General features: G+C 39.2%; 1 protein-coding gene across 3 annotated transcripts in view; it reads left to right on the top strand.

Moving 5' to 3' along the window:
* DIP2C (disco interacting protein 2 homolog C) overlaps nt 1-26914 on the top strand; it is a 324943-nt gene that overhangs the window by 228521 nt on the left and 69508 nt on the right. For all 3 annotated transcript variants that reach the window (XM_037385751.1, XM_037385750.1, XM_037385753.1), the window contains 11 exons: nt 1326-1436; nt 11853-11976; nt 12603-12712; nt 14053-14155; nt 14511-14575; nt 16411-16504; nt 16622-16741; nt 17557-17671; nt 22155-22294; nt 23873-24009; nt 26272-26480. In XM_037385751.1, coding sequence (XP_037241648.1) covers nt 1326-1436; nt 11853-11976; nt 12603-12712; nt 14053-14155; nt 14511-14575; nt 16411-16504; nt 16622-16741; nt 17557-17671; nt 22155-22294; nt 23873-24009; nt 26272-26480 — 1328 coding nt within the window. The remainder of the gene's footprint in view (nt 1-1325; nt 1437-11852; nt 11977-12602; nt 12713-14052; nt 14156-14510; nt 14576-16410; nt 16505-16621; nt 16742-17556; nt 17672-22154; nt 22295-23872; nt 24010-26271; nt 26481-26914) is intronic.

Raw genomic sequence — 26914 nt, 5'->3', positions numbered from 1 at the left:
GGACCCAGATGAACAAGGTTGGTTAGATTTCTTGTAGTTTGAAGAAATAAATGGAAGGCAACTATCTTTGAAGCCATGTGAAAACTCTGGAAACATTTATAATTTCTAATAACTAAACCTTGGTGCATATATAAAAACATGTTGATTTTAATTTGAGAAACTGAAACACAGAAGCCCTTGGGTGTCAAAACAGTCAAAACTCAAGAGTTATTGAATAGTTTCAGCAAATTTTAAGGTGCTGTAATAGTACACTGGGATGCTGTATGCAAGCCCAATGGAATCAAGTCTGAAATCACTCACCACGCGTTTTGCATGCCACTTCATTTGACTGTGCAGGGTAGTTACCAGCTGCATTACAGCTGTTTAAGACATGAACTGAAAACGTCCATCTGATGGAACCAAAACAAAAATATAGACAGGATCTGGCCACTGAGGTCATTCACCAGTGAGAGCAGTAGCATTCTCTGTCTTTGCAAGGAGGGTCATGGCCCAACTCGCTGGATCTTCAGCGAGACCGAGCGCTCTCTCTTCTCCTTCCCCTTTGCCCCTGCAGGATCTAAGACATTCTCTGCAGTGCCCACAAAAGTAAGCTGCACAGTTCAGCACACCAGGTGAAGAAGAGCACCTAAGAAGCATACAGATGATTTTCCGTGGTCTTTTCTTTGGCATTCTTCTATCTAAGTAATTCTGTAGCCCTAGCCTTGAAGCTGTGAGGTTCAAAAAATCGAAGCCTAGATTGGCATGCTGTATGCCAGCTCTGGATGTGATGTTTGCTTCTCTAGATATCAGGTATTTGTGTTCACACAGTACACAGAAACTTCTACACTTGGACAACAGTCCGGTCCTAAAATGAAACTGTTATATGAGGCAAAGCATAGCGAGGCAAAACGTAATATGTTAAAAACTTGCATAGTGGCATAGTAAGTCTCGGTAATCTGAATTGGTCACAGATCCACTTAGTTTTTGGTAACTTCAAGCAAATTATTAAATTGGAACGCAGAATTATATTAATTCCATTTACTTGGTTAGTTAACATCTGTAAAGCAATCAGTAAATTGAGAGCCAGATGAAAGGTATTGTCAGTGTAGGAAACAATGCAGTGTGAAAATATTTTAATTATATCCTGAGTAGAAATGTTCACAAAAGGAATACCTATCAGAATAAATGCCGTCTGATTCCTCATTTGTCTTTCATTAGGTATTTGAATAGTTTATCATAGAAGTGTTTTGGTAATCATCTCTCTCCAAAAGGAAGCATGGAAACTCCAATTATCATTAGTTGAAAGCTGGGATAAAACACGTTGAACATATGTCTCTCTGTTTCAGGTAACACTCGTATTTCCTAACAATGATCCTGCTGCTTTCATGGTAGCATTTTATGGCTGCTTGCTTGCAGAAGTTGTCCCTGTCCCTATTGAAGTGCCACTTACAAGAAAGGTAAGGGACTGAAATTCTTCTCTGTACTGCATTTTAAAACTTACATCAGAACAAATCACAACTGACCATAGCTTTCTGAGTACATTTTTGTGGTTAACTAGCTCTGTGTCTGAGGATACAAAGACAGTGCTGTGTGGTGAGTTATATATAGATCCTTCTTTTCTGTGATGGAAATCTGAGGATGCGCTTGCAGTTTCAGTAAATGCAGGTCTGTCTGGAAAAGGAAAGGAAAATTTTCCAAGAGAACAGATCTACCAATCCTAGATGGATTATCTTTGTAGCCTCTCAAAACATTCTAGTGTTGCCACTGACAAAGAATCATTGGCAACAACTGCTGATTTTCCACCTGTCCCTGCAACGCAAGCTATGTTACAATGCCACTAGCGCTGTGTATGCTACTTCAAAGCAGTTATGAAAATGCCTTCTACTGTGTCTGTATGTGCATATGTATCCTGAAGCTTCTGTCACCATGGTCATCTCTGTCACGGGTGGCACTTGAACAAATAAAGCTTGGGAATTTTTGCCGCAGAGCATACATTCATAGAGGTTACTGGCCGTTGCTAATCACAAGCTTTTCATGTCCAGCATTGCATCAGAGATTCAGCAGCATCCTAGGGGAGTGTTAGCAGACAGGTACAGCAGTTCCAGCCAGAAAGAATGCCTGGAGGCAATGAGAGGAGGGGGTTTGGTGGTGTAGGCGAGCCACAGCTGGGAAGCTTACACTGATGTTGCTGAATTTGCATTTTCTTCTGAGGATGTATGCCTCGAAGACTGTAAATGCAACAAAATGTATTTATTCATTACAAGTTCTTTTTGTCGTATCCCCTTAATTTCACCATGGCTGGCTGCAATGCCTGTAGTAAGGTTCTCCCAAATATCTGCTTATATAATGCCTTTTTTATTAGCTAGCACTAATAACACCTTACTTTAATTATTTGGTCAGGAATTGTCCACACAAAGTGTGTTCTTTAATCCTTAGAAGCTTTTTTTGTTAAACTAAATTCTTTTGGATAGTGTTGACTGAAGCTATGAAGTGTTCCCAAGGAAGGGGCTGGGGAAATTTATTGCTTTGCTCACAGTTTCAATTTTTCAGTTGCCAAGGGCTTTTCTTTGAAATGCTCTGGTGTCACAGCACCCTGGAGCAGAAGCTCAGATCTTTGTTTCATGAACAGGTAGCCTGCCTTTCAAATGAAAAATCATGAAAACAAGTTTCTAAGCCCACATAAAGACTGCAGTTTGCACATCTCACGTAACAATTTAACAGCTAAAAATATCTGGAGATTCCTTCCTAACTGAACATGTTGGAACCTTCCTCACCTCTGACAGGCTGAGTTAATCTCATCGTTTCTGCATTGTGTTCACACATGCCCTGGCCAACATCTGTGGTGAGCCCTTGCCATGATGAAACCAGAAGCTGACAGGGAGAGAAGTGGTGGTAGCTGGAGGAAGGGATTGTTTGGTGAACTGGGGAAGGAGTGGAGAGAATGGGGGAAAGCGAGTGGATTAGAGAAGAAAAGGCCATGATCCAGCTGAGCAGACGTGAGGTAGCTGAGTAGAAGGAAGGACACTGGGAACCAAGGGAAAGAGGAGACAGGAGGTGCCCCAGCTTAACTGGCTGAGACTGGAGGAGAGGTGCAGGCAAGCTAGAAAGGCCATGCAAGGAGAGAAAATGGGACCTCAACTAGTCTACCTGCTTTGAGGAATAGGGTTATGCTATTTTATTTGTAAAATGATGAGAGCTCTGGGAGGTGGACATGAGTATAGAATGAGGATAATTATTTTAGTAGAAATACAGCACTTTTGCATCAGGCTATTGCCATGCATTCATATGAGTGCAGTACCTTAAGACAGTTTGAGGCAATTGCATAACATGGTGCATTATTTCAATATAAAACAGATTTTAAATGCATCAGCAAAAAATGGTGAGCAGACTATGTACACTTTAAGATCGTACAGAGTGCTCACATGGGTAGGTCTGTGTTCAATCTGTGAAAAAAAAGAAGCAACACGGCTCTGAGGGATAAAAAATCTAATATGTCTTTCCCTGTTACTATTTTTCAAGGTTTAATGACATTTTAAAGTACATGGATGAGTGTAAATTTGATTTATTTTGGAACATCTGATACCACATCCATCCAGTAAACTATAAAATCCAGCTGTTCAAGTAAACACTCTATGTCAAATTAATAACTTACCCTAATTTGGTTGAAACTCCTGGGTGGGCGTTGGTTTTTTTTAAAATATGTGTGTATATATGGATATATAAATACACACTTACACATACATATGTATATATTTATATAAAGGAATATCTATAGACTTAGACTGATTAACTATTGCCAAGATCATTCTGTAATGTTTAAATATCAAATTAATAAAACAATAACAGAAATGTCAGTGGTATAATTAAAAAAGCAACATGATCTATAAATAAAACTATGCAATCTCACAGCATATACTATTGCAAATATTTTTGCATTTGTTTATATGGAATGGGATCTGGAGTGGAAACAATGAGATGAAAATTGTGTTCTGACTAGTCCCAGAAGGAATACCTCTGTTTGGTCAAATGGCAGCGAATTGCTTCTGGCATCCGTGGGAGGATGTCATTTGTGACATCACACAATGGCCTAGACTGTTCTTTTATGCTTTCCCATTATTTGTGCTCTTTTCTACATGCTTCAGTATGTCCTGGCACTGGACATTTTTTGGTTTGCTTTTTGGAAGACAGAGGTGTGAACTAACAAATAGACCATCAATTATATTATAGGCTAATACAGACTTACAGAATAATAAGCTGGTACAGGATGAGCTATTTTAGGGAGTTATATTATGAACACATTTTTAATATTAAAACTTTGCATTAGCAGCTTTAATACTGTTCTGCATTTTCATAAAGAAGGGTTTTTCATGGCTCTGTGCAGATTTTGTGTGCCATCTTAAAACTGAGCAGTAACCTTTGCAGCCAGATAACCTTTTGGCTTATATACTGCTATGCAGACATCTCTATTGATGTGGAAGTAAAGGCTTTTGCTTTACCAGCCCATAGATTTTGGGTGCATTCCCCTTTCTTCATAGCATGACTGTTACTTTTTTTAAGGTTCTGGCGGGGTTTTTTTCTGGTTCATTATTAGATGAGGATCCATCTCTCCTAACTCTTACCTTCTATATCCCACCTTTGTGTTGACAGAATACTTAGAATTAATTGTACTTCCCCCAAGGACTTCAGGAGACCTGTCTGATGTAGCATCTAGGATGGATTGCCTGAATACCCAGCAACCACACAGCCTTCTCCAGTTTAGTTTTATTCCTAGAATGTCTCCTAATGTTCAGCAAGGTCCTGGGAGCTGGCATTCACATCAGCATGGTTTTGGCTCTTTAGACTTTGGAAATCAGATTTAAAATTAAAAACTGAAATCCCAGGCTTTTTCTGAAGTACATCAGAACTACCTTTTAATTCTCAAAGCAGCAGTCAGGGGTTCCATGGTCATTGTGGCAATAGAACAAACAGCATGTTTTAATTTCTTCCTCTTTCCTTGCATTAATAGCACTGAAATGCCTATATCATGAGCACGCCACACGATTTTTATAACTAATCCTCATCCCTTGGATTATGGACTAAATTCCTTCAGAACAGTGTCTTTCTCTCCAAATATTTTGTTTCCCAAACATTAGCAAATACTATGTTCTATACAACTTCTCTTCCTTTGGAGCTGCCACTTTTGTTAACCTTGTCTAAAGTTGGAGTATTACAAATCGTTTCATTGTTTGTGTGATGTGATGGGAATTTCAAACTGTATATCATAGAATGTGCCATCAAAATAGATAATAAGGGATTTTCAACATGTCAAGTTCTAGCTCAAATAGTGATTTGTTATTTCTCTTACAAAAAAGATTGAAAAATACGGGGTTTTTTTATTTTATTTCTTTAGATTTTGGGGGGGTTAATGTTTTATTCCATTTGATGGGCGCCATGGAAATTATTATTATTCTGCTCTGATACAGTCAGGGGAGCTAATCAGTTTTAATCTTAAAATAACATTTTTGTCCGCGAAGCATTATCATAGTTATGCATAATCACATGCTGTGAACATGAACAAAGCAATCCCACATAGATCTTTTTGGCCTCCTTATCATAGGCAGTGAGGATTTGTATCAGAGTATGACATGAAAGTATGTAAAAATCTATTTCTCAATCAAAACACTGTATTTCCTAGCCTGTAGCCTGTTAGATTTAATGCTATGTGTGCTTCCAGCAGGCATTTCTGTGCTATTCCATACGCTGGCTCTGACAGTGTGATTGGAGGAATGTGCCTGTGTATTGTAATAGGAAATCTGGAGATACCCGCTCCAGGACACTTGGGGTATTTTAAAGGATACTTCATACAGGGTAAAAAGTACAGCTTTTGCAGAAGCTCTTTTTATGAAATCCTGAGAAGTTAGGTTATTAAAGCTTTAACAGTAGCCAGAGAGATGTATCTCATTAAAGACAGTGAAATTGTCCCAGCCTTGCCTTCCATTTGAAGGCAGAATTGTATTCCAAATGAAATACACCCTGATGCCTTTCCTAGTGTTTCAGGACCTGAGATAACATGAGCTTTGTTTTCTCTCAGCTTTAGTCATTGTTGGGCTGTAGTGTGCCAGAAACACAGGAGCTCTGCATCCTTTTGGACATCTTTTGGCAATGCATCTCTTTCTCCACTGGATTTAAATTATGTGTAAAATGTTATGAATTTTCTTTTTGGTGACATAGTCTTAAGTCCATCCAAAGAATACAAGTTCCCTCAGCCCCACATGAGCCGCTGTTGCACACCGCTGGACCTCTGTAAGCCTGGTGCCCATCCTTCCCTCTTCATGCACTTCAGCAGCTGGGCACTGAGCAAAGGTCTTTGCTCAGTTGGCCACAGTATATCTCAGGTCCTTTAAAGTGTATGTTTTCTTTTTATGTTTTCAAGTTTAGAAAATGATAGTTTCCTAGACAGCATGTCACATTTCGTGCAGTGTCCCCTACCAAAAGTAACCATTGTCTTGCTTTCATTAAAACTTTTGGACATTAAGACTGCTCGTAGTTGCAGATTTTATGTGCAAATTGCAGCCAGATATCAAAGCTCTGTGTGAGAACAGAGCTCAACATCTTAAAGCTGGTTATGAAGATTGCAGCTGCTTTACCTTTTAATTTTTATTAAGATCTTTGATATTTGTGTTTTCAAAATAGAGGGTTTCCTTGATGCCTTTTCACTTTCAGTTCAGAACTGGTAATGCTTGGCCTTTACATTGGATGGTTGCCCTGTTTGTTCTTTACCAGCAATTTTTTCTTAGAGTAAGGGCAGGTGGAGCTCAAATAAGCATCATAACAGAAAACAAGATTAGTTCAGTCTGCAATGCTTTGCCACATAATTCTCCTTTTGAAAGCAGTCTAGGATTTGCAGGTGGACAGGAGTAACCTTTATCAGGCCAACCTTTGCACAGGCTGTCTCTTCCTTCCTTCCATATTAGATAAGGACATGCACTCTCACTCACAGAGAAAGAAACATAATTGTTTTCCTTTCACACGGATACTCTCACAAAGCATTATAGAAATGACATTAACAGCATGCTGAAATGCAACCCCACGTGGGATTTTTTTTGTCCTGACAATGAATTATCACTCTCTGCAGCGGGAAGAAGACAATTTGCCTCTAGGTACTGGTGAAAACCTTTAGGGAACCTTTAATAAAAGTCTTTAGAGAACCTTGAATGGCTACCTACAGCAGAGAGGATTTCCGACTGGCTTCATCCGAAAGATTGATCTCTCTAGGTGTGTGCAGACATAGTCTAAAGCTATGCAGACCTCATTTTTCGTACCTCAGCAAGTGCTGTGCCTTCAAGAAATGTAAAATGATAGTTCCAAAGTCAGCAATTGGTCTCAAACCTCATGCTATAGTACCTCATCTCTATCTTTTGCCTTCCACGTGCATTACGTGTCATTTCAAACTGTGACTTGTGGAGAATTTGACAATGAGCATTGCCGGCAAGCCTGTCCCCATCTGCACTTGGGACTGCACTGGTTGTTTCACCTGGTCTCCACTGTCTCCCAGAGGTTTTTTCTACCTCACCAAAATGTAGCAAAATAAAGTCTTCGTGGCAAGTAGGGGGTTGCCGGAGTAGCAGATTAACATAAATTACCAAAATGGCAGGTAACACTGCTGACAAAACAGTGTCCCCTGAAAATCTATTCCATTTACAGGCAGGATAGTGATTTTATTTAAGTGGGGAGGATTATTATTTTATTTTTCAGCAGTAGATATCTTGGGGTTTTTTTTTTCTACTTACAAAGCAGTTTTCAGCATTGCAGACATTAATTTTACATTACTCAAAAGGGATGCCGATAGCTTGTCTCTGAGATCCGAAATAATCAATGCCTTTAAAGTCAGTATTCTTTTTCCTGGCCCACATGGAGGCTTTGACTGCTTCATGCAAGTGACTGTACTTTCAACTCAAACTTCATTTTTCAAACTAGAAGTTTTACCCAAGGCCCTCACTGCTGCGAGGCTGTCATGCTGAGGTATGAGGAACAGCGAAGTGCTGTTGAATGTGTATGTGATGTTGTGGTGTGTCTGTGGGATGTATAAGGTGCTCAGCTTGAGATGGTTTCAGATCTTCCTTCCACCTTCTGCTTGTCCATCCACCACTTTGGTAGTTAGAAACAATTGCTTCTGAGGGGCAGCAGGTATCACAGGGGCACCTGCATGGGGCATGGGGTATTGACCCCTTTTTCATGTCTCTGTTCTCTGCAGTACTTTTTGCTTCTAGTCAGGATAAAGCCACCAGAAGCAGGCAAAAGGAGGTGATAACTGTTTAGGAAGTGCAAGACTGGGACTGAAAGTGGGGATGATGGACATAGCTTAGCAGACTGCCAGAAAGCTTCATTGTGTTCATACTGTAAGATCCTCAGCTGGAGCTCCTGTGGCCATTGATGACAGTGTCTATATCGCAGTACTTGTATTTCAGTGTCTTGATTCGCTTTTTTCTTGCAAGGCAGGATTTAGTGTGGACACAAAGGCATGGTGCAGGATCTGAAAGTCTGTAAAACACACTGGATATTGCCCATGCATGATGAAATTCTTCCAGCCTCCTGTGGTAGTATTGCATCGTGTAATTGTTCAGCCATGTTGTCCTTTCAAATAAAGAATTAACTCTACAGGAAAGAATGAGGTGAAGATTTTAATGCTATTTGAGATGGGGTTGTCCTGATGTGAAACAGTCTTTTTTTAGAAAATGACATGCAAATAGATTGTATTAAGTAATCTCTACATGATTCCCTCTGCTTGTGTGTGAACTACTACAAATGAGTGAATAATACTTACGTGGACATGCTCTAAACTGGCTGATATGGCACTAAATGGAAGCATAGTTATTTTTTCTTGTGTTATCTAAAAACTCAAACTGTTAATACAAGTTTCCTTTTCCTGTTATTTTGTTTTGCTATGAGAAGAGCTTGACAGATCATTTCTTAACTCATGCATCCTCCAGGGCTGTGATACACTGATGCTCTAAGTTCCACACTTTCTACTGGTTTATGTATGTTAGATTTCTTAATGGAATTTATTAGGTTAGTTTCTGCTTACAAAGTCCTGCATTAAATGGATTTTGTTTGCTTGAGAATTTACATTTTCTTGGTACAGTGGTGAAACAGTTTGCTGGCAGTCTTCTCTAGGTCATACAGTTACAACAGCATTTTAATTTTAATTTAAAATTGAGGGTGATGCGGTTGCTGCATTCATTTATGAAATTTGTATGCAAATCTTTTTAAATTGGTAGTTAGAAATCCATACATATACATACATTGGCAACCAATGTTTAGATTGAATTTAGTGGCAAATTGTGGGTAATGTAGTATGGATCTGGTATTTTACAAAAGTGGTGGTCTGCTTTTATGATAGAGTAGCAGGTCTCAGAGCCTATGTCTTGTCCAAGGAGTGACGTTCTCCACGGAGCACTCCAGTTCTCACCTTCCTCCCATTCCTGCTGGGGGACTTCCAAGGAGAACCATCTGTCCTGCACTGTTCAGGCACCCCCATTTCTTTCCACTGAGCAGGCTCCAAGAGCGGAGATGCCAGACCTCATCCTAATGTGGAACCAGGATCTGATCTGACTAACTACTTGTCCCAGGGGTTTGACAACATAGATATGGACCAGTTAACACTTAACTGGTTAAGAGTCAGTGAGTACAGTAATGTTTGATAAAGCCCTTTATGCCCTGGGAGCTTCCATGGTGCAGGTACAGTGAAGTTGGCCACACACTCCCCAAAATGTTGTTCATGGATACACCAATATTATTCTCATTTGTTCAAAGGGTATTCTCCTTGTCTGTTTTTTTAATTGGAAAAAAATTATGCTCAAGCTTAACTTTAAAAATCCTTCCTGGGAAAGTACCTTGTAAATTCTTCCTGTTTTTATATGTATTCTGGCTATGGTAAGGAAAACCAAATGCAGTGATTCTGGATGGAAGGAGTTACATAGCATAGTTTTGACAGATCAGTTTATTGTCCCACATTGTTTGGTCAGCTAAGTTCTAAAATTGGTGTAATGTACATATTTTGAGGTGGTATGGAAAACAAGTAAACTTTTGGTTTCCCTCTGATCTCATTGCTTCCCCATTTTAGATGGCTTTGTTTGACTACATAAAAATTGCACCAAAAATTAGTCAGGCTTTGGGGCTTTCTTTCTGTCATACAGTTTTGCTTTGAATAAATCAATAGATTAAGGCAACTGTTCTATATTTCTGGTTGCTTCCATGGTTAAGTGTGCTTTATGGTTGATTTGAGAGACCTTTTAATTTGATTTTTAAAGACTGTGAAGGCTATTTTCTGTAGAATCATTCTGTGAAGAATGGGTTAATACTTTTATGTGCATTTGCATTTAGGGCTTTGCTCTTTCGAAGAGCCTAGTGAATAGATGTAAAGTTCATGAAAGAATCATGACAAGGCACTATACATAAAGCAGACATAATGCTGTAGAAGCACAGCATCTCTTAAAGAACAGCTATGGCCTGGACTTGAAAATCATTACATGACTTTTTAGCCTCACTGCCTATATCCCCCTGATGAAAGTAAAATGTCATGTGCTTTCTCTAATGGGCACTTCACTATCTGTAGTGCTCCTGAAATGTGTCTGTAACTACTCAATGAAATGGTTATTGACAAATCAGGTTAGATCAGCATAAATAGTCATACTGTCACCACTGTGTGCCCATCATAACATCTTAAGGGTTGAAAGCTTTTTCTAGGTGGAAGCATCTATAACCCATATTTTTTCCTAGAATTGTCACAGAATAACAGAATGGTTGAGGTTGGTGGATACCTCTCAAGGTTGCCTGGTCCAGTGCCCATGCTCAAACAGGGCTGTATAGAGCAGGCTGTCGAGGACTGTGTCCAGGTGGCTTTTGAGTATCTCCAAGGATGGAGACTCCACAACCTCTCTGGGCAACCTGTGCCAGTCACCCTCACAGTAAAAAAGTGTTTCCTGATGTTCAGAGGGAACCTCCTCTGTTTGGTTTGTGCCCACTGCCTCTGGTCCTGTCACCAGGTCACCAAGCCTGGCTCGGTCTTCTTTATACTCTCCCTTCAGATGTTTGTACACACTGAAGAGCTCCCCCCTAAGCCTCCTGTCCTTGAGGCTGAGCAGTCCCAGCTCTCTCAGTCTTTCATTATAGGAGAGATGCTTCAGTCCCTTAATTATCATAGTGGTCTTTAGCTTATCACTACATGGGCCAGTAGCTCCATGTCTTGTACTTGGAAGCCCAGAACTGGACCCAGCACATGAGATGTGCCTCACTAGTGCTGAGTAGAGGGACAGGATCACCTCCCTCAACCCGCTGGCAATACTTTGGCTAACACAGCCCAGAATGCCATTTGCCTTTGTTGCACAAGGGCACACTGCTGGCTCACATTCAACTTGGTGCCCACCAGGACCCCCAGGGCCTTTAGTACAAAGCTCCTTTCAGCCAGGCAGCCCCTGGCCGGTGCTGGTGCAGGGGGTTGTGCCCCCCCAGGTGCAGGACTATCCATTTGCCTTTGCTGAACTTTGTGAGATTCCTGTCGGCCCATTTCTCCAGGGGTCCCTCTGGGTGGCACAAGATGGTGGCCTATCAGCCATTCCTGCTAGCCACTTCTTGGCGTTCCTGAAGATACATGAGAGCAGGCGCCATCCAATGGCTTCAGTTCTCTTCATGATTTATGTTGTTACAAACAAGAGGATATCTAGGTTGTGGAATTCCTTTGTCGATGTATGAATGAGTTTTGCTAATGAGCTAAGTTGCTTAAAGGAGAGAGACTGTTTTCCTCTCAAGATAACGTTCCAAAGGACAATAATGTTTTCAGCCTGTGATCGCCTCTAATCAATTCTGTGCATTGCTTTTATTTTGTCATCCCTTAGGATGCAGGAAGTCAACAAATAGGCTTTTTGCTTGGAAGCTGCGGAGTTACTGTGGCCTTGACTAGCGATGCATGCCATAAAGGACTGCCTAAAAGCCCCACAGGGGAGATCCCACAGTTTAAAGGTAAGATAACCCTTGCTTATCGCGGATATCACAGCTTATTTACTACAGTAACAGCCATTGCACTTATTTAGTTGTGGTGGGCAAGGACCAGGCCTGTGGTGAAGCCCTGGCCGGGGGAGCAGGCAGGCCGCTGGGACGCGGTTGCCCTTGCTGTGTGTCACTGGCTGGCAGAGATGGCTGCTCCCGCCTCATGGCTGCCGAGCAGAACCGGCGCTCCCGCTCTGGTTCTCCGCTGGCTTTGCTGCGCTGCCGGTGTCATCTGTGGCCACAAGCAAAATGAGACCAGCAGGCTTAGGACCACAGTAGATGAGAAGAGTTTGTACATTTCAGTCCTATAGCTAAGTGGTAGGGGCAGTAACCTCTGACAGAGTGGTAAAAAATTGGGTCAAATAACAGCTTAAACTGCCCAGCCGTTTCTTCAGGGATTGCCTAAGAAGGCCACGATACCTGTGTTAAGAAAGTAGTTCTGGAAAATCTTCTTTCCCATGTTACACTGAGGTTTAAAAGAAACAATGTTTAGGTAATGGTGACACAGGCATTTGGGAAAAAACCTCTGTCAGAGAAGGGGTTTGTCTTGTCTTACATGGCAGAAACTCGACCAAAGCTGATTTTTCTTTGTACCTCAGGCTGGCCAAAGCTGCTGTGGTTTGTCACAGAGTCTAAACACCTCTCCAAACCGCCTCGCGACTGGTTCCCACACATCAAGGATGCAAACAATGACACAGCTTACATTGAGGTGAGTTAATAAAGGTGCATCATTGCATACGGCACTTCTGTATTAGGTAAGCATCATTATTCATTCACTAGTCACAGAAGCAAAGAACATCCTGGTTTAGCCTGTTAATAAGTAATACTTTCTAATAAATTATACTGGATTTTGATTTCAGAAAAGTTAATGAAATATTCAAGTATATTTTGGAGTTTTTTAACATAGATGGTTTTATGTCATCTATGTGGCTGCCACAGTTTTATATGAAATTTGCCTTGACGAACCTCAATCTCATCCACACTGTAGGCTTGCCCACTAGCCTTGAGATGGATAGGCAGCAAGTTTCACAGTGAAGCTTCAGTTCTCTTATCACAACCTTCAGACCCTTTGAAAGAGAAGGAACTTCTTGTTCAAATGCTTGCCTGTCACTTACTGCTTTGTGAGTCACACTCCCCCCAAAAGACCAGCATCAGGAAGCGGAAATTAGCAATGCTGTTAAGTTTAATTTTTCTCTTTCATTTTTTTCCATTCTTTATTTCCATTTCTGCACTGACTCAAATGCCTTGAATTCAGTGATTGTATTGAATTTAAATGATTATGCGAAGGGAATAAGTTCAAGTGAAGGGAGCAAAGGTTTTTCCTATCTGTGTGCAGTCAGAACACTGGGCTAGAGAAGCAGAGATGCCTCCATTCTCAATCTTGCTGATTATCTTCATCATGGAAAAGATAAATGTTTAAATTACTTTAATTGCCACTGATAGTTTTCAGACTCTTGCATAAAGTTGCAGAAATTACTGCATTCATCAGCAATGATCTCCCGTCTCTTTTTTATGCTGCTTTCTCATGACTCTTTCATATTCTTCTGATCAAAGAACTGGTGTCTTTCAGACTGTGTACATACAGATTATTATAACAGCGCCCAGCAAGGATTCTGCGGTCAGCTCTTATCCCATGCCTTATAAGACACAGAAGGCAGAAGCAGCTCAGGTTTATGAGTTGGCCTATAAAATATAATGTGAACACTGAGCAGACCAAAGTAGGCTTTTCTCTGCTAAATCTAACCAGTCCTTTAGTTATTAACATGATCAGAATTGATAGAATTATTTTTCCATAATGCTGTGTTCAAACAGCAGACGGATTTCTGTTATCAAGCCTGGGAAGCCTCAGTCAAAAAGAGCCTATATGAAAAAAGTGTCTTTTAACAAAAAAAAAAAGCCTCCCAAACTCCTCAATACTGCTGCCCCCTTAAAATAGTCATTAGATGTGTCCATCATTCACCTACTTGGGAAAAGCTTCAAATGCAGCTATTAAATAATGGAAATAGGGCAACTATTGCACATTGACTTTCCATGCTTATTTCTTTTTAGTACAAAACATGTAAAGATGGAAGTGTGCTTGGGGTGACCGTGACAAGGATTGCACTGCTGACGCACTGCCAAGCTCTGACCCAGGCATGTGGATACACAGAAGGTATGGAAGTACACTTCCCTTGCTTTATCGTTAAGATCAAGAATGAATTGTAATTTGTTTCTCATCAGGCTTCTGTCTTATGTTTTACATAGATCTGTGTCAAAGGCTTCTAGATTTAACAACCTGGGTTTTTTTTTTTATTGGTTTTGGAAAATATGTATACGTTTAGAATATCTTTGTGAGAGGTACAAATAACGTCCTAGCCAATAGAAATCCTGCAATGGGGACTTACTACGAAAGTTAAGCTTTGAGGTCATCAGTCATGTTATACTGAAGCTTTCTTCCTTTGAGCGGGTTTGCCTTGGATCAGTGCCATGTTCTAAAAAATAAACTCATCTTTGTTTTTGTTGGACAGCTGAAACAATTGTGAATGTATTAGATTTCAAGAAGGATGTTGGTTTATGGCATGGGATTCTTACAGTAAGTATGTTTGTTTTTTATTTTGTGTGAGTATTTGAAAATAAACTAACCTAATATGCTTATTACTGTCAGAAACTGGAATGTCCTATAGTTTCTTCTAGTACAAATTTTTCTGCTTTGAAAGCAAAAAATATGTGACTTAAACCCATGATCTTCTGCTGGTGTGCTTACCCATAATGAGCATGGTAAAGATGCCACTGTGGTTTAATGCATCATGTCAAGTACTCTGGCCCCATTCTTCCCAAGTTATTCTGATCTTACTGATGCGCGACTTTGAGATCAGTCTTTCTAGTAGGAATGAATTAAATCAGTACTTGCCTCTGTAAGCATATGATCCAATGGCATTGCTATATCGCCACTGACTAGCTCCTCTGTCAAAACTCTCACCAACAGATGATTTTGCTAACATTAAAGCATTTCTGATACTTGAAATTGCATAAATTGTCTCTTTGCTGTTTGAATGTCTTCCTCGATTGACATGGGAGGCAACTGACTTATTTTTAAGAACTGCTTCTAAAGGTGCTGCTGCAGTCAGTGACTGACAAAATACTTACTGATCATTTTAAGAACAGATATCAAGATTAGAAGGGTTACTGTTGTTTGGGGGTCCCAGGATGTACAGGCCTTACATGCTATGATTCACAGGGATCCCATATACTTTTCCCATGCAGTGCAATACTGTTCTTAATATCAAAGGGCAGTAATAACACTTCTGAAACAGAAACGATCTATTGGGCTTAATGCCTGTAAGTAGCTCGTGTTAAAAAACCATCTTTATCACTGAAGTTGCAAGCAAGTGTCTAATGGAGGTTTTCTGTGCCTTCCTTTGCTATTAATCTTGATATGAACTTCATTTTCTTCATGACTTGCCTGTAAATACTTTTCCTATACCTACACTTGTGCCAGACTGAAAGGAGAACTATCTTTTACATTTCTACCAGTGTTTAGATGACTAATTGACTGGGACACTTAACCTTTCTTAAGCCTAGGTTTTCTGAAACAAATCCTGTATTTAACCTGAGCTGCTATGAGTGGAGATGTGACGCCCTCAGAAGATGTTTCTAAATGGTAACAGAAGTAAAGCAGCAGGTCATTTACAGGCTGTTTGTTCCATAGTCACACTGAGAGATCACTAAAGCAATTGACTGCCTCAAACTAGGAGATCGGTTTTGGATCTGTCATCAGTTTCACACAACTACTTTTTCTAAACTTCCTGCAACTTTTTGAGGCCTTGTTGAAAACACTGGAATTAGGCCACCTGGAGAAGGACTAAAAACTCCTTCATTTATTTTCTGTTAAAATAAGTTGATCTCTGCTTAATTTATGACTCCAATTTCTCTGTCTACTCTCTTTTAAATAATTTGTGCCCTGCTACCTTTAGTACTTTTTCAGTCTTCATAGAGAGGGATTTCTTCAGACAGATATGTTGCTGTTACTTGTCCTTTTGAGTAACGAGTCTTCATATATACTGAAATTTAGCAGGCATATGGATAATATTAGCCTACATAGCAAACGTACAGACATTGATCATCTGGTATTTTTTTCTTCTATTTAAAGTGAATCACCTGGAGTACAAATAGAAAGAAAATCAGTTTCTTTTTTCCCAGTACCACTTCAAAGTTATGATCTGATTAGTCTAAATCCTTAATCCTTAATTAAAGCATTAGAAAATGGGGATCTGCTTCATCTTAATGTAGGTAGCTAGATACAAAAAGATAAATGCCAGCACTGACGATAAAACAGTCATAGAGTGATTTGCATAGATGCCCCCGCCCATAATACAATATAAATAATTACCGTCATTGTTGTATAAAATTTATCTGATTTGATTTCAGAGTGTCATGAACATGATGCATGTTATAAGTATTCCATACTCCTTAATGAAAGTGAATCCACTGTCCTGGATCCAAAAAGTCTGTCAATACAAAGGTAAGGAACAAGAATATACAAAAGCATGCTTGATAGTCAACATTAAAAGTACAAATTGATAATACAGCTGTATAGCTTTTATATGGTGTATTAGAAATCTACCCATTCTTATTGCAGCAAAAGTTGCCTGCGTAAAATCCAGAGACATGCACTGGGCATTAGTGGCGCATCGAGATCAGAGAGACATCAACCTTTCCTCACTGCGTATGCTCATAGTGGCTGATGGTGCAAACCCATGTAAGCTATGCTTCTGTAGTCCAGTAGAGAACGGGAAGTGTTTGCCATCTTGCATTTAAAGTTTCAGTCTTCGGTCATGTTAGCTAAAACATTTAGAAAGTATAGGGTTTGTCTACTGCAAACTATGTGATATTTATGGAAACAGGAATTAGTTTGGGAAGTTTTTAAAACAGATTTTTCATTAGTTGGTCCTGATGCAAACTTGATGTTGCACATAACATAAGCTGCAGTAAATCCAGTTTTGTTTAACGTGACAGTCATGTATAAAGAAAGAAGTAAATAACCGTAAGCTATAGAAAGGATCAGATCATTTTTTCTAAGTGATGGTGCTCAGTTGCAGAAGTAACTGAATTTTAGGGGAATACTTACACTACTCTAGAGAACCACATCTGGATCACTTCATGGCAATAAATAGCAAGAACCATTTCTGTGTATTATTTAAGATACCAATGTATAGGTGTTCTGCTTGTTTGTAGTAGTTTGCTTTGAGTTCCTAAATTCAATCTTTGATTTGCCTCATCCTAAAAAAGAAAACTGTAATGGAATTCATATTGTAGATCTAGCAGTGATGGCTTTTCTACATGAACAAAGTGAAAGGATTCAAAAATTAATCTTTATTCTATGCATGCATACACAACTGTATATGCATACGTATAGTTCTAGCAGCTGTGACTTCTTTCCCAGTGAACATGGTTCTTTGTAATTTTTTTCTCCTGAAAAGCCTATACATTCAATAGTAAGTTTGCAGTTTGAATGGCATCACTTCAGAAATCAGATTATTTTTCTCCTCTGATTTTTTTTTTTCTTTACCCCAGGGTCTATTTCTTCCTGTGATGCATTTCTCAACGTCTTCCAAAGTAAAGGTCTAAGACAGGAGGTCATTTGTCCCTGCGCTAGTTCACCAGAAGCTCTCACTGTGGCTATTCGAAGGTACTGTGCTACACCAGTGGAAACAGGCCCACTGTACAATATGTGTGGTAATTTGAAAAAGAAATGAAAAATTTATTCAAGTATGAATCTGTATACTTAACTTCTGAATGACATTTTTGTTTTCATTTTGTTTATGTCCAAAGCAGACATATAAGAAGAATTTGTAGAGTAATAATTTAACTTTAGAGTGCTTTATAATATAGTTTCAATTTCTGTCATTTTATCTAATTTTAAATTAAATGGACTGAAATGCAAAAACTAATTCTGTAAAAAGGAGTGGAAAAATGCCACTGTAAGTATAAAGTCAATTAAAATGTGGAAATTTAAGTGGCATTGCTATCAGGGAAAATCATGCTTTAAATAGCCTGGTTAATGAGAATGATGACATTCTGCAGGTTTGTTTTGGCTGCCTTGAGCTTTTTAACCATTCATAGACTCTCAGTAATCATCTGGAAATGCCCTTTAAGACTAGGGGATTTGTAACTAGAAATAAAACTGATAAACCTATTAAGCCTTATGTACATGAATGTCAGTATGCAGCAGTCACCTGTCATGACAGTTGTGGCATACAGTAAATGGCATAACTGTTGTCTGTTTTAGCAGAGTGTTCCAAAAGTTGTACCTTGAACAGTAGGCACTTTGGTTTTAAGTTCGGATTTCGGCAGCCATTTATAATTTTCACATGTTAAAACAGGCAGTATAAAAGCATAAAGCACTGTAATAGCATGAAGTAAAATACTTTCCGCCACAAAGTTTATAATACGCTGTCCAAGTGAAAGTTAACTAGACTTTCAATTAGCTTTCCAACAAAACATCGCAGGAAGAAAGACATGAGGCCAAGAGTGTGGTTGACTTTCAGCCATCTCATTATTAGCCTAAAACATCTGAAAGCTATCCATCAGGGACTTACCCTGCCCAGGTTAGTTGTCTTTCTGTAGGATCTCACAGAGCCCTTCATTCAGCTCCACCAACTGGTTTTTTTCCCTTGTATGTTGTTTTTCCCTTGCAGTGGGTTTCCCTGCCATAGGCTGTGCAGACCTTTGCTCTCTTGGAATGAGCTGTTGCTTGTAAGTGCAGAGAGGAGGTGGAAAAGCAGTGGACATTGCTTGTACTGAGCACTGATTAACAGGAGAGCGTTTTGCTTTCCTTGCTAGCCCTGGAAAATCTGCCCCAGATCACAGGTTATGTAGTGGGAGAACTCACAGTATCTCAACATGCCATGGCTGGCACGTCCCTTCTAGATTTAAAGTCTATGCCTATAGCCATCTGAAGCACTAGAGATTCATTTTCAAAATAACTAGTGTTGAGAGCTTGCATTTAAAAAAATTTAAAAATTAGCCCATAAAACAGTGAATAATTAAAAAAAAAAGCATTTTTATCTTCAGTGCCTTACTGTGTAATTACAGAGCAGTTCTCACTACAGTGTATGGTACTGAACACATATCTCCTTTTTTTGAAGTCTGTTTAATGGTAGGATAATACCAGCTGAACTTGGGAGCTTTAGTATTTTTCATTTTATTCAAGCCATCTCCACTGACAGTAAAGTCATTATCATACAAGTTCCAAAGAGTTACAGCTGAAGTATGCATTAAAATGACTCCCTGCAGAGCACAGATCCAGAGAACTCCCTGTTAATGCTCCAACTCTTTCAAAATCTATGGTGTATTTTTACTGATCTTCCTACAAGGAAAAGTAACAAAACCAGTTCTCAGTTGAAATACCCTTATAGTTTAGAAAAAGACAGTCAGTAATAGACTAATGGGTACTTTAGCCTTAGAGCTGAATCAGGAAGCCTAATATTTAAGTGACTGTGTCATGCAAATAATTCTTTATGGTATTCCCTTTTGGTTCATTGCATATTAGTCTGAACCCACTTGTTTAAATGAATGCAGAAGTTTAAGAACAGGTCTTTTCCCATTTAAACAACTGGCAGAAAATAGTGGCGAAGTAGATTGTATCTGTAAGTGGTAGTAGTAAGTTCTCAAAATGCTCTGCAGCTACTCACTATGAAAAATCAGCGTTGAAGTAGATGCTCATTGTCCCTCTTTCATGGTTAAGGAAACTAAAGGGGTAGGTTTGTCTGGTAGTTTAAGCTAAATTTACTTAGTATATGAAGTAGGTAGAATTACACCTTTGTTTAGTTGCTCCTCCCTTAACCAAAGGATTTATCTTTGTCTAGCAAGCAGCCTTACAGAATTCCAAATCCAGTATTAGAAATACTGAACGTGTAAAGTAAATAAAAAATGTGAACTTTAAAATAAATTATAAATACATTGGAACTGGATTATTTATATCTCATCTTCTTTCCAAGTGATTCCTGTCCTGCTTGGCAGAGGTAGTTGTTTTAGTGTTGTTTTCATGTGGATAACATGCACAGGACAAAATAAGATACCATATATTGCAGGGTGGTTGCTGACAGGGTACTTTCTAAGAGGATATATAGGTGCTGCCAGGTGCTTAGCTCCCTACCTCTCTTCTGCATCCTGGTCTCCTGACTGTATTCCCTTTCGATGTCAAGCCTGCAAGAAGAGCCTTGAGCACAGTTAACTGGTGTCTCATTCAAGGATCCACCTCAGAGTACCAGGATACCAGAAGTACTCTGAAACAGCAGCCCTGAAATGCATGTCCTGTGGAGCCCCCACCCTCGGCACCGACTCCTTCCTTCTGCACACCTGCTTCCATTGCACGGCACTTCTTGCTAACCCAGGCAAAGCTGTTCCCTCAGCCCAAGCCACAGCAAGTGGAGCTCTGTTGACAAGTTCTCCAGCGTGACCCTAGCGGGTCTCCTGCCTCCAGCTTCCCTCACTGGCACCCCTGTCCCGTATGCAGCCAGTGTCTTTCAAAGTGACACCTGCTCTTCTTTTTAGCAATCTTTGGATGTGATAAGTAATACCAGACAGTGTATGTGATAAAAGTCTAGATGGCCTCTGCTCCTAGATGCTTTTGAGAAGCTCTGTGTGCCTGCAGGAAGCCTTTCTTCTTGTGAGCAGTAAAATGTGTGTTTTGGGGAGCAAGGATGAGAAGGAGTTGATCAATAATGTCGCTGAAAGTTCCTTTTGTGTAATGGGAATGTTGTTTATCACAGCTGCTTGTTTACTAGCACCATTTGTTATGCTCTAATGCATTTTCAAGCGTGCCCACATCTTTCTTTGTTGACAACGTCACTTGAGAAATATGCCTCACAAAACCTATTAATTGAAATTTATAATGCTGATCACTGCAAGGCTTTATGTGAGCATGATTGGCTAAGGCCCATTGAGTATTTTGAGCATAGTAGAGGAGAAATGTCGTATAAAAGGACATAATCTGTTAAAAAGCAGTTGTGTTATGATGGAGTATTTAGGAAAAATGCAGAATCGTGAACTAAATATTGGCTGTTTTATCCATCTTGAAAATAGCAGGAGTCTGGCTGCTCTGCATGGATGCATTATCCACACTCAGATCAGCATCACATTGGCTTCCAGCTTTGCATTTTAAAATGCAGGACAGTATAAGAATCTTCCCAGACATGAAAAACCCTGACATATTCCCCTGACTTAATAACTTGTATACGTCAACATTCATTTACTCAAGCCACACTCTACATATGTATAATTGTATCCACTGATACATCAGGCAGTTTTATATTGAAACAACTTGACAGACAGCTTGTGCTGATGCTGTGGAATTGTACAGTGTGTCAGCAATGAATCTAAGCAAACTGAGGCGTTACAAAGAGGCTGCATCCACAACATTTTGACCATGACTGATGAAGGTGTAATTTGTTTTAATTTTCACGTGGTAGATTAGAATGGGAAGAATTCAATTATGTGCACTAAATTAAAGATGGTAAAGTCCTTGTAGCTTCCACAGATACTTGGCGGTGAACCTATTACAATCTAATTTCTTCTGTTTAGTAATTTTAAATGCTTAAGTATTGGGAGTGGAAAATTGTATCTCGTGGTTTAAACACAGCATGCTTGTATTCTCATCTTGGCTTTTATACCAGTGCGCTAGAGGTAGACTTTTATTCTGGCAGGTGAGTTTGGTTTCCTAGTTCTAGATTGCCTCAAAATAGGTAACGTAGAGAGTTTATCAAGTTGTTTACTGATTGGTTCCAAATATTTAGAGTGCAGTTTCACTCCACATCATCTGCACTGCCTTTAGTGTTTTTAAAATAAGGCAAAAGGCCTTTACTTGCATAATCAAGCAATCCTTGTAAATCTATCTAAAAATCAGATACAAGCTGGTTTAGGTAAATGTTAGTGTTGATTTCATCTCTGCAGCCCCAGTATATGTGGGTGGCCACTGAATGGGAGAGTTGACAGACCTAAGTACTCAGAAATTACTGAAAACCAGCATTCTGTCAGGTCTAGTAGGGGAAAATAGAAGGTGAAATTTTGACCTTTCAAACAGAGGAGTATTTGCAATAGTAGTCCATTAAGAATAAATAAACGCTTACATCTGCCTGATGGTGCACTGGTGTTATAACCCATGGTTGCAGGCCAACAGATGACAGCAATCAACCACCAGGAAGAGGAGTTCTGTCCATGCATGGTCTCACTTACGGAGTAATTCGAGTGGACTCTGAAGAAAAGCTTTCCGTTCTGACTGTCCAGGATGTTGGCTTAGTGATGCCAGGAGGTAAGGAACTTTCTTTGAAACTTACTATGATTCCTCAGTTTAAGTAATTATCTGTAGAACATCATAGGTGGATGTACTTTGCTGTCAAACAAACTTGTGTTTTGAAAACATTTTAGTCCAAAACCATTACCTTGTAAAACTTAATGGTTTGGAAATCCCAAGGTTTCTTCTCTCTGGTTACCCCAGTGCCTGTCCATGCTGATGTTAGTAGCGTGTTTTGAACAACCTGCCACTACATCAGAACATCCGTTCCCTAACTGTGAGATACTGGTAGAGAAAATAAGAAAGTTGGAGTGTGGTGTCTGGAAGCTATAAATACTCGTAAGCCTGACCCAGATGAGACTCGGTAGTGCATATTTTCATAACCTATGCTAACAATCAACAAAATTGCTATCTGAAGGCTTGCAGAATGTTTTTCCGAAGATCTTGTGCTATCACCTAGTTATTAAAAAAAGGAGGTATGACTGGACAGTTCTTGTTGATAAATTCAAGCTGAAACCATTGTTTCTAAAGATGAAGATGAGATTTTTCATAAGAGAGCTAGATTTTAAATGAGATGTTACAGACACTAGAAAAGGATAATACTGTAATTTTTCATAAGAGAATGCTGTTATGCTTCAAAGGAATAAAACATAATGATGCATCTTATAAAATTTAAGTTGAACAACTGAAAATAAAGGGAGATAAGATTGGTTGCGTGTAAGATATTATAGATGTGCCATCTTGCACTTCATACTACATTCTGATCATTTTAATAAAAGTACACACCCCTGTTTATCTTCAGAGTGAGAGAAGGGTCATTCAAGATTCTTTATCCTTGTACGTAAAAGACGTGCTGATTCATTTTTGGTCTGCCTTGTTCATTGTATCCTCTTTCCAACTCCAAAATCTACACATGCTGTAGTCCAGTCCAGGAATTATAGCTAAAGCAGCATACCTGTTTCTTATTCACATGGCTGACACATAAAATAGTGCTTGTTCCTCAGACCAGTGCTTTCTAATCCCTCCTGTTTAGCTCCTGCTGTCTCTGCAGTCCTGTAAGAATGGTGAAAGGGAGTCTGAGCTCTGATAAATTCTTCAGTAAACCAACTGTACTAGTCTGCTAGAATATCTTGATCTTTCATATGCTGTTACTTACTACTTTGAGAGAGGTGGATTTCCTGGTTGCCTGCCTCCTTGGCAGTACAATTATTATCAAGAACTCCATTAGGATATTTCATTTTGCACTGACTGCGGCAAATCTGGTCTTCAGTATGCAAACCTGGGAACACAATCACATTTCACAGCGATATTACAGATCAACTGAAATTGTAGAAAGCAAGGCAAATTAGGGTTTGTTATCAGTGTAAAAACTGAGTCTACATAAAGATCTTTACATTCTTTGTATAAATATTATTTATAATATAAATAATATTTGATAATGTTGAACACAATGTTTGAGAAACCAGTTGTTAGACATTAGTCTGCATATAATTTATTTGTTTATGTCAGCTCCACAGCGATGTCTTTCCCACAGCATTTATGTTATTCTGTAGTTCATTTTATAATACTTTTTAAAGTCCTTTTCTCTCCCTCTAGCTATAATGTGTTCAGTGAAGCCAGATGGAATTCCTCAGCTCTGTAAAACAGATGAAATAGGAGAACTTTGTGTATGCGCTATTGCAACGGGTACATCATATTATGGACTCTCGGGCATGACCAAAAATACTTTTGAGGTAAGCTGACCAAAAAATGCTACATAAAATCCTTCCTTTTTTACTTTTTCTATTTCAAGATAGTATTTGACATTAAATATTCATAGTAATAATATCAGTGTAGCAGTAATAATCAATGCTCGTGGCTTGGGACCTGTACTCTCGCCAGATAATCTGCACTGAAGCCCATTTCATTAAGTGCGATAGTAGATCTTTATGTGGGTTTAGTTTAGGCTCTGAAGAGCTTTTACTTTAATTTTGAAAGAAGATACCACGGACTGAAACAATCAGAAGGAAAGCAGCAAGAAAGATAAAGTTAAAAGGTAATACTGTACAAGTCTATGAGCTAGCTACATGCAGAATTTGATTGTTGCAAACAGTAGGAAGGCTGCTGGGTGTCTTTAAAAAACAGTTTCTAACATTTCCACAATGCAGCCAGCATTAAAGGCTTGCATTTATACAGAATCCTGACAGATGTACTCTCCAAGAGGTATCTGAATAGGAAAGATACCTTTTCCTAATTAGTCCCTACCTGCTTTTGTTTGAATTGCCTTATGTAAAAGCCTTTTTACTTTGTGGAATCTGTTTTCCAGTAGGTTTCAGCTCCAGTGCAGACAGCTGTATTGATAGCTCTGTTGTACCTGCTCACTTGTTATCATTAACATCTGCTGAAGCCAATATGACAGGCTGAACAAATCAGAGAAATACTGAAAAAATTTGAACTGAGATTTTTATTAAGTTCTGAACCCTTCCTCTTTTAATATTGGAGAAGAAAGTTAAGAAAAATACATTTACATTTCCCTTAACCAATGCTCTGCTATTTCCACTTTTAATAGACCAAACATGACTAATATCTCCTGCAAAATGCAGATCTGAATGTTGTAAACACTATACATTAAATAATTAATGGAGATTAGTGGATACAATTCTCCATCCCACTATTGAAGCCAGGAATCCTACTATGCTATTTGATCTGAAATTTGTTGGTAGCTGATTACTGTGCTACAAGTACAATTGGCAATACTCAGTGTGAATGATAATCCCACATTTGACATATTTCAGGAAAGAAAAGTTCTTACATTCATTTTGTTGCAGTTGCTGTAATTATAAAATCATTCATAATTCATAACAGGGTCTGCAGTTTAACAGCATATTTAAACTGATTTAGACTTATTCCTGATGGTAAGCAAATAAATTGCCATTAAGTGAACAGGATGACTTGTTTTTAAAGTTAAGTATGTTCTTAGGAGCCCTCTCCAAGTGGGCCTCTTTTCTGTTCTACTGTGTAATTCATTTTGCAGGTCTTAGAGAGTCAAAAGATTTTGTGTTCCTGAAATGAATTATTGCTGAGGATGTATAAATATTAACTCTGTTCAGTAAGAGTCACCCATGGGCATCTGGCAGCAGAATTTGGCCTTCCTTTTTAGATGAACCTTGAAGGACACTATATAGCCGTGGTCTTCCACTTGCCATTTTCTTAAATAACTTGCCTTTAGACTATTTCAGTTTAAAGAAGCAACAGCAGAAACTGTGGTTGTGTCAGAATGCAGCTCAAAGTACCTCGCATGCCAGAAGGGTAACACTGTGCTATTTAGAATAGCAAAAGCTGTAGGAACCTGTCCTGCGCAAGTCATGTATGCGTCTGGTGTTCAGACATCCAGAGAGGTTCTGTATAGGGCTGTATTTTCAGTTCTAGACATGCTACAGAAGGTTTTATCACTGGTATTGTGAGGACCTAATTGACCTTAGATAAAAATGTAGTGAGCTGCAAGAGTCATTAATGTACAGTACCTTAATATAGCTGCATTTCTAGCCTGCTTATTTTTCTATACTGTACTGGAAACGAGGATGAGGTACTGAAAAGAAGCTCTGCTGTACTGTAGATTGTTTATGATTTACTGTTTATGATTTAATCTCTCAGTAACATATGCATAGCACTTCAGGTTAGCTGCACTCTGCACAACTTTTTTTAATTATTCTTCAGTACTGTTTATGTTGATTTATATATTTTTTAAGGTCATAAATGATTTACAGAGCCATGATTAGGGAAAACGTGTATGGTAAACAAAGTGTGATTGAACTTGCTGGAACTCAGGTACTGAAAATTACACACACTAGTCTAGGAGTTTCCTGACACTCCCTTTACAGTCAGTGAAGAGTAAAGAGCATCACTAGCGACCTATTTACTTCATTCCAGAAGAGCCATCTGAGAGAGTATGCCTGAAATATTTCCCAGCATGATCTCTGTGTATAGAATTCAGGATGTGTTTCTTTGTCTTACAGGTGTTTCCTATGACCAGTTCTGGTGGCCCGATCACTGAGTATCCTTTTATAAGGACTGGACTGCTAGGCTTTATAGGACCAGGTGGACTTGTCTTTGTTATTGGCAAAATGGATGGTTTGATGGTTGTCAGTGGAAGAAGACATAACGCTGATGACATTGTAGCAACAGCACTGGCTGTGGAACCAATGAAATTTGTCTACAGGGGAAGGTTTGATCCTTTCTTTTCTTACATTATCTAGAAATCCTTAATTTGCTTAGACCAGGTGTAAGCGAGCCAAAATGCTCTCAGAGGGCAGTGCCTAATCTGCACTGTGGTTTCCCTCCATTGCTATTCATTTTGCTAGAACGAGGAGACAACAGGTGGGAGCCTAAGACAGTGTTGAGGCAGATTTTAGATACCAAGATCTGAAACTGTGATTAAAAAAATTTCCAGTTGAACAGCTGGCTAATTCTAAAGGTGTTGACTCAACAGAACCCTTTCTGTCCGAGTTGAACATTTCCAATACACATAACACTGAAGTTCTTGAATATGACAGCAGTTCCTTGTGTGACTTTCCTAACGTGCTGAAATTGAGCAGGAAACATCTAAAGCTTCTGAAGAGCCTAATGCAGTAACATGCGCTCCTACTTTATCACACAGCA

This window comes from Falco rusticolus, chromosome 4 (genome assembly GCF_015220075.1).
Source record: "Falco rusticolus isolate bFalRus1 chromosome 4, bFalRus1.pri, whole genome shotgun sequence".
NCBI classification, from domain to species: domain Eukaryota; kingdom Metazoa; phylum Chordata; class Aves; order Falconiformes; family Falconidae; genus Falco; species Falco rusticolus.
This window is presented reverse-complemented; position numbering and strand designations above follow the sequence as displayed.